Source organism: Antrostomus carolinensis, unplaced genomic scaffold (assembly GCF_000700745.2).
Source record: "Antrostomus carolinensis isolate BGI_N321 unplaced genomic scaffold, ASM70074v2 scaffold26920, whole genome shotgun sequence".
Lineage (NCBI taxonomy): Eukaryota > Metazoa > Chordata > Aves > Caprimulgiformes > Caprimulgidae > Antrostomus > Antrostomus carolinensis.
The window spans coordinates 25,197-33,047 of record NW_010288152.1 but is presented as its reverse complement, the minus strand read 5'-3'; the positions used below and the strand labels follow the sequence as shown (position 1 = coordinate 33,047).

At 43.8% G+C, this 7,851-nt stretch overlaps 1 protein-coding gene across 1 annotated transcript; it reads right to left on the bottom strand.

Annotated features, from left to right (window-relative positions):
• Positions 1 to 1,905: 1,905 nt before the first annotated feature.
• Positions 1,906 to 4,133, bottom strand: KCNF1 (potassium voltage-gated channel modifier subfamily F member 1). Its single transcript, XM_010165756.1, has 2 exons — positions 4,032 to 4,133; positions 1,906 to 3,965 (listed from the first exon to the last, which is right to left on the bottom strand). Exon 2 carries the CDS (start codon positions 3,735 to 3,737, stop codon positions 2,274 to 2,276), a length of 1,464 nt encoding a protein of 487 aa, XP_010164058.1. The 5' UTR covers positions 3,738 to 3,965; positions 4,032 to 4,133; the 3' UTR covers positions 1,906 to 2,273.
• Between the last annotated feature and the right edge of the window lie 3,718 nt (positions 4,134 to 7,851).

The window sequence follows — 7,851 nt, the reverse complement described above, 5'->3', positions numbered from 1 at the left end:
CTGCTGAAAGATAAGGCGTACAGCTGGGACTGGCACAGCTCTCTTACTTTTCCTCTTCTCCCACTCTTAGCATCCCTCCTGAGTTGGTTTTTGATGGCTGCAGCCCCTACTTGTGTCCTGGAAGTCCCCAGCAGAGCAAGGGGAAGGATCCTCCACCTGCAGTGAGAGCCGGCTGTGGTTTCTGGCTGGGCAGCCAGCAGGAGCAGAGTGAGACTGGTGGCAGGCAAGGAACATGCCTCAGCAGAGCAGGACTTAGAGAGCAGGTCTGCAGGCCAAGAGCTGGGAGCTGGGATATGGAGGGGAAGATGGGGATAAGGGGATGCTGAAGGGATGCTTGCACTGAGGAGGGCACTTGGATGGGCTCTTGGGCTTAGGCAGAAGAGAATTTGGCACAAAAGCTAATGGAAGGATTCTGGTACAGAATGGTTTAGAGTTTGCTTTGAATTGTCTTACTTGATAGAGGTTTTTAAGGCAGGACAGAGTAACAAGGCTGGGGAAGAGGACAGTGGGTCTGGCATGGGGCTGGGGCAGGGGGAAGGTGTCCCTGGAGGTGAGCAGCTGCGGTGTGAGGGGTAGTGCTGGGAAATGCCTTCAGATTGGGTGAGCTGGGGGTTGATTTCCAAGTCAGGAGACCTACAGAGTGGACAGTGTTCCTGGGGAACAGCTGCCCACCTCCACATGCAAACCCAGTCCCCACACACACGCACGGGGATCTTCCCATTATCAGACACATACCCCTTTGCCAGGGGCTGGGGCAAATGAGGCGCTAGGACAGAGTACAGAGCCCACCTCACAGCTCTGTGCCCATCCTGTCCCCATCACATGCCCACGTCCCAGGAAAAGAGTCTCAAGGATCTGCATGGAGGTCCCAGGCATGAGGTGCCTGGGAACAGGCTGCTGCATTTCATCTGGTTGAGGGATTGCTCAGCACAAAAGGGAACAAATAAGGACAGCTAGTCTAGCCCTTTAATCATTTGAGATCCTACTTTTAACGTATGTAAATACATCTGTGTGCCAGTTCTCCCCTCCCGTTTGAGCTGGCGTAACTCCTAGTTTCAATGGACTTCTCTGGTAGAGACCAGACCCATATATTGCAATCATTACGTGAGCCAAATTAATGCTCATGTAGATGGAATTTGCTTTTCAAAAGGATAGTAGCTACACACTGGTGTTGATTAATATGCTAATTAATGAATAAGATACTGATTAGTGCTTACTACGTCTGTAAATGAACATTTACAAAGCGAGACAGTTAATGTAGGGGTGGGATGTGTTTTGTTTGTTGGGTTTTTTTTTAAATAACCTAGTAATATGTTCATTCAGATAGATATTTTTACATTCAATCAATTGGAGATTATACTATTATTATTGAAACTTTCTCTATTTTTATTTTCAAAGAGTTAAAGTCTCATATTTAGAAAAGTATTCAATTTAACTCACATATAAACTTCTCTTGCTTTAATAGTGAATTAAAAATGCTATGAGTTAACTTACAGCTTTAAAAATTACTTGATTATAAATCCTTCCTGAAAGATCCCTACATATATAAATAATGATGCTGTCATTGAAAGCTGGAACAAAAATTTATTTCATTTGCTCCTTAAAATACATTTATTCTATATCTCTGCTCAAAAGAATATCTCTAGATCCCATTGAAAATTATATTTTTTTCTGGAAAAAGGAACAGATATCTATCCAAGAAGTTGACCTCAAATTACATTTTACAAAACCAAAGCCATTCATTGACTGTAATATTCTGCATACGGTATATGCTCATACTTTTACTATCTCTAAGCTGAAACTGCTTGTAACATTTTGCCTGAGTCTCACAGGGGTCAGAGCCTGCTTTAATTTTTTAAGGAGCATTTCTTCTAGCTGCAAAGGCATTGAAGTCAGCCTGGGAGACACAATCTGTGCAATGCTGCTCTTTATTGTCACAGGTACAGAGTTCTGATGTGTCAATGCTGAACATTCAGGTCATTGAACATTTACTGATCAAGAAGGACTTTTCAGTCTCTAAAATGGTTACAAATGGTTTTTGTTGGAACACACTCATTATAAGCAGTCTGATCTCAATGGAGTCCTACTATTTTATTTTGGGTAATAACGGCAAAGTCTTACCAACTGTTGATGGAGATACCTTGGGGTTAATTTACATTCACGTTGGAAAAGCAAAGCAGTGCTCCCTCCCAACTCTGATAGATCCCACGAGTCTTTTCAATAGCTGTCAGCTTGTCCTGATCTGTAGCTTAGCTCTGGCAACAGCTCACAGTTTATTTGCAGCTTTGAAGCCTGGTCCTATAGTGTTTGTCTTCTGACAGGAGATGAATAAAGGTGTCACTGTGGGAGACTTTTAGCCGGCTGCTATGAAAAGGATCCTCCTTGCCTTCCCTTGCAAGATCCTCTAGTTCACTTTTGGAGCTTGCAGCTTTCCCCTCGGCTGAGTTTAGCTCCATCAGCTCCAACTCGTGCTTGGCAGCTGTTTCTAAAACTCTCTGTTTGTTATAATACCTGACAAAGTTGTTAATGATGGGGTGGATGGGAAGGGCGATCGCTATTACCCCACAAAGAAAACTGATAGCAGCGTTCAGTTTTCCTAGTGTTGTTTTCGGGTAGATGTCTCCATATCCAACTGTGGTCATGGTAATGATTGCCCACCAAAATGACTGAGGGATGCTTTTAAATAAAGTTTCGGGGTGACTTTGCTCCATGGTATAACCCAGGGCAGAAAAGACAAAGATTCCAACAGCTAAGTACATGAGGAGGAGCCCAAGCTCCTTAAAGCTGCGTTTCAAGGCATAGGTCAGAGTCTGGAGCCCGGAGGAGTGCCGTGCAAGCTTGAAAATCCTGGCGATCCTCATGATGCGCAGCGCCTGGATAGCCTGCTGGACGTTGCTCAGCTCCATGAGCTTGGCTCCCAAGTGGGTCAAGGTCAGACTGACATAGAAAGGAAGTATTGCTAGCACATCAACAACGTTCATGAAAGACAGAACAAAGTGGAGTTTGTTGGGAGAGGAGATTAGCCTCAGCACATACTCCATGGTAAACCAGCCTATACAGGCTGTCTCTATGCTGTCCAGAGTCGGGTGCTCCATACGGTTCCCTTCCGCATCTACAACCTGCAGGTCTGGGATGGTCCCCACGCACATCACGACAGAGGAGATCAAAATAAACAGAAAGGACAGGACGGCAATCACTCGAGCGGGGTAGGATGATTCAGGCTTCTCCAGAAACTTCCAGATGTATTTTTGGCACCTTTTCCAGCGACTTTCTGAGGCATCCACTCCCAAGTCATCCAGAATCAGTTGTACCCTTCGGGCTATTTCTTCCAGTTCCTCTTTTTTTTCACTTAGATGAGTTTTGCAGCAGTCATCCAAAAATTTTAAATCTACTTTCCAAAATTCCATTTCATTCTTGAAACATATAGGGCATATTCCTTTCTTCATGTGAATTTCCCCAAAGTAGTACACATCAATAATGCATTTGAAAGCATCTGGATCTCTGTCAAAGTAAAACTCTCTCTTTCCAGGATCATAGTCATCGCAGAGGGAGAATATGCTATCATATCCCCCTGATAAGCAGTTGATCAGCTCTGCCAGCCGTGTTTCTGGGTATTGATTCAAGTTATCTCCGTAGAACACCTGCCTTACCCCACCGACATTGACTACAATCTCAGTTTCTTCATTTTTTTCTGATCCATCAGTGTCCACATCTGGAAACCTAGAGTCACCTGCCATTTTAATTGTATTGGATTTTATTTGATTTTCAGCCTGTTTGGTTTCAAAGTTTTGTGGGTTTAATTTCTCATGAAAGCAAATCAGCACCGAGTCAGCTCTATTACAAATGTTACCAGACTGACCCAGAGTCCTGGTGGGAAAGGTTACAGAAATAAACCTGTAGTCAGGAAAGCCTGATGAGATATGCAACAAGCTGCAGGGAAAAGACAAGTCATCGGGCTGCTGTGCCTGCAAGCAGGATGTTAGAAAGCTCCAGCAGAACTGAAAGACAAGAAACCATTTAATAAAACTCACCCCTCTGCTCAGTGCTCGAGAGTCTTTTCAGGTCCCATTCTCTCTCTAAAAGTGGTATTTATTCACAGGTTGGAAGTCACGGCAGAGAAATAAATCCTGCGCTCTGATTAATGCAACGTGCAGTGAGTGACAGTTCTGAGAGAGACAATCAGCAGGGTGAGCCCACAGAAAACTGTTGCAGTTTCTCTCTTCGATTCCAGAGATTTCCCTAGAAAGCTGCTTTGGAATTTTGTTTCTCTTTCCGTTTCCTTTTTACTTTAAGATCTTCCAATGTTTATCTGCTAACTCTCGCACATAGTCAGTCGGTGCAAGCGTGCAGAAGAGAAACTTGTGCTTGTTTTCCCTTTGCTGTTTCCCAACACACTAGGGAGCCCAGGCTGCGCGGAGCCCTTTCCAAACTCTACCCTCTTCTGGTTAAACCCAGCAAAGCATCAGCTACTGCAAAAACACAGCTCAGCTATTTATACCCCTGCCTAGCTGTAACATAATGTGTTTCCATACCGCTGTGCACGTTAAAGATTTTTTAAAACTTTTTTTTTAATCGAATATAAAACATAATCACGTGTAAAGTCATTCAGAGCTGCAGAAAGGCACCCAACGAATGTCTTCTGATGGCAGAAACCAGAGAAAAGATACTGTGTTTTGGAATAAATGCACAACATAAATTTTGCTCTCAGTGGGACTGGAGCAAGTCTAGAGTAACTCTCTGTCAGGACATTGAGTTACTGTAGATTTGTACTGCTGTCACTGAGAACTAGGCAGAGACCATGAAGTTTTTGTTGCAGCTGCAGAGCAAAACTTTCCCTGGACTCTGTGCACGTTTCCCAGAGTTCTGTGTCCTCAGCTTTAGCCGTGTTTTCTCTGTCTGTGGTCAACTGACCCTGAGGAGTGTTTGAGTAATTTACAATGCCTTTGACGATTCCTTGGTGAATGCTACTTTCCAGCAGTAGTGTTTCATACTTCATCCAGCACTTAACAAGCAGGAATAGAACAACAAACATTTCTGTTTAACTTTCTTTTCTCCAAATTCCAGGATTTGATGGACATTTGGGCCCTAGACCCTTACATGCAGGTAGTGCTCTCAGATGCTTAAATCCGATGACACAGTTCCTTTTAGGGGGTCCTGAGGGCTCTGATCCAGAAAAACCCACAGTTAACTAGTTAACTGCTTCTGGTCACAGCACAATGATCTACACCAGCAGGTTTGGATCTTTTCCAATTTAATAGCTTCTGAAAAGATTATAAATGGAGGGGAATAAAGAGGGACAAATCCAACTAATAATTTGTTTCCTTAGGCTTATGTCCATCCTGGGAGAAAGGTGAGAGCTGTGATGTACCCACTGTCCTCGTGCATTTGTCACCTGGTGAGGAGGACCCTGTTGAGCGTGCTGTGCTCCATTTCCAATCCCTTGCTGGAAACTTATGGGGGAATAATCAGAAGTTGTGCACCAGACTTCACCTTGGCATGGACTACTCACATAGCCTCCAGTATCTTATCAATACTCCTTGGAAACAGTTCATGATGCTTCGGGGTACACAAGCCACAAGTTAAAATCACTGCCACATCTCAGACCTCCCAATGGCATTCCTTGTCCCAGGGCTCCTGCGTGATTGTGGAGAGAAAAAATGTGAGAGGGAAGAGGTGAATTCATAATAGAAGAAGAGATGCAGGAAATTTGTGAAACAGAGAAACACAATCCTTTCTCTTTGTCACACGCATCTATGCACCAATATATAATGCAAAAACTGAGGCCAAGGGGAAGTGAGTTCTTGTTGTTCTGCTGTAGTCACCCTGTAAATGGAACACCCAGTCACACCACAGTCACTGTGCCCAGTGCCACAGTGAGGAATAAGCCACACATGAACCATAGCTCCATAAGCTTCTTCAAGTGCCTGGGTTGTGCCACTCACATCCATGCTGCAGAATAGCATGGAGAGCTAGGAACAATAACTGCAGGGGTTGGTCACCTTATTCAAGTGATAGTCCCAGGAAAAGGGTAATATCTATTAGTCTACACCCGAGTCACACTCTTAATCTCTGGAGGTCAGTGTCACCTTCATGTGTTCCTGAGGGTAACACATAGTGTGGGTGTAATACAAAATGTCCCTTGAATTTTTTTGCAGGCACATACGAGTTTACTGAGACTTGCAAGCTTCTTGGGACCCTGGATATCTGGAAGAAAACTAGATTTTGTGTGTTAAGCAACAAATATTTACCCACCTGGGACTTCACTGCCCACAAACATGAATGGTTTATCTTGATTTTAGTACAATAAATTTTAAGATGCCAATAGCAGTTGCATGTTTGCACAGGGGAAAATGCAGATGGGATTACTGACTACCAGTTCTTGTAAAACAAAATTGAGATCTGAGAAAGTTAGGTTTAAAATGTTGTCAGGCTGCATCAGCGTAGGGAAACATGTTTTTTAGGTTTAAATCCTCAGATTTAACCATCTCAGACACCCACTCCTTTTGATCAATGATTCATTCCAGTGAATTTTTGGCATTTCTCCAGATAATGACAAAAAATCAATGTATGGTCCAGTATGACCGACACAGAGAGCACCACCTTCATTTCCAAAAAGGCTCTTCTCCCCCTCCTGTAATTTTACAGAACAAACACCTACAAAATAGGCACACAGGATTAGTACGTACATTGTTCAGTTTGAAAGGTGAAATCAGCTCCTCTAAAATGATAAATCTCAGCACATTCTGGAAAGGTTGGGAAGAAACTATTTTTGAAATGCCAGATCAGTCCTTATAAAGACTTTACTTAGTGTGGTTGCTAAAAACCCTGTGCTTTATTCTCCCTCGTCTTGCACCTTTTCAGAGTTCTTTACACCTTTCAGTGTGCCTGTCAAATGTTAGCGATCTGGTAGCATTTTAAATCCACTTTGACAAATGTAAATGAATGAAAGAAGGGTCAGGGAAAATCATAATGAATTAAAAACTTTGTTTTGTAGCTGCAAAGAGCAAGAGAAGCTTATCTGACAAATGGGGTTTTTTTATCAGACGTATCACAAAGCAGCAAACAACAGAAGCTGAATTAAAAATCTGCAGCAAATAATTCATTTCACTAATTTAGTTCATTTTTCATCCATGAAAAGAGAGCTTCTCTAATCTAAAAATTTCAATTGTTGCCCTGTTATTCACTTATGAGCAGTTTGCTGCAATTACTAAGGCTTCTGAATTCAACTTTTGTTGATTTATGTGGACTGGACAAAGAAGTCAAGCTGTGCTCTGCGTCTGCTGGAGTGATGTGTGCTGGCAGTTGAATTCCTACAGATCGAATAAGAAAAAGGGAGGGAGTTTCTTTCTGTGTTGATGCTTTGGCTCAGAGAACAACACAAGGATTTGAGCTGACAGATGTGTTAAGTTTTGGCTGTGGTTCAGACCGGCTCCTTCAGGGAGGAGGAGGAGGTTCAGCCAGACCTCAAGCCCTGCAGCCCAAGGACAGCCCCAGCCCCAGCAGGGATGCCCGGGACCTTCTGGGAGGGGGGGCTCAGATCCCCTTGGGACTTGGTCCACAAGGCTTATATGGAGCTCAAATGTGGTTCACCAGTAGCACTGAGCCCCGCATGAGGGATGTGGGTGGCACAGAGCACCCACAGCCCAGAGCCTGAAGGACCTGCAGCGACAGCAGGACCTGCAGCTCAGAGAATGCTGGAGCTGCAGGTCTCAGTCTGTCGTTAGCTACTTTTTGGGAAAGGGCCTTCATCACTGGGCAGCTTTCTGCCAGTCTGGGAAGGGGGATTGCTCCTTTCTGAGTTGTAGTCTGGCTCATAGCACACTCCTGAAGGAGGTTAGAAGGACTTCTAGA

Bases quoted from the DNA above. Each gene is read 5' to 3' on its own strand.
- KCNF1 (XM_010165756.1), bottom strand. From the start codon at position 3,737: ATGGCAGGTGACTCTAGGTTTCCAGATGTGGACACTGATGGATCAGAA.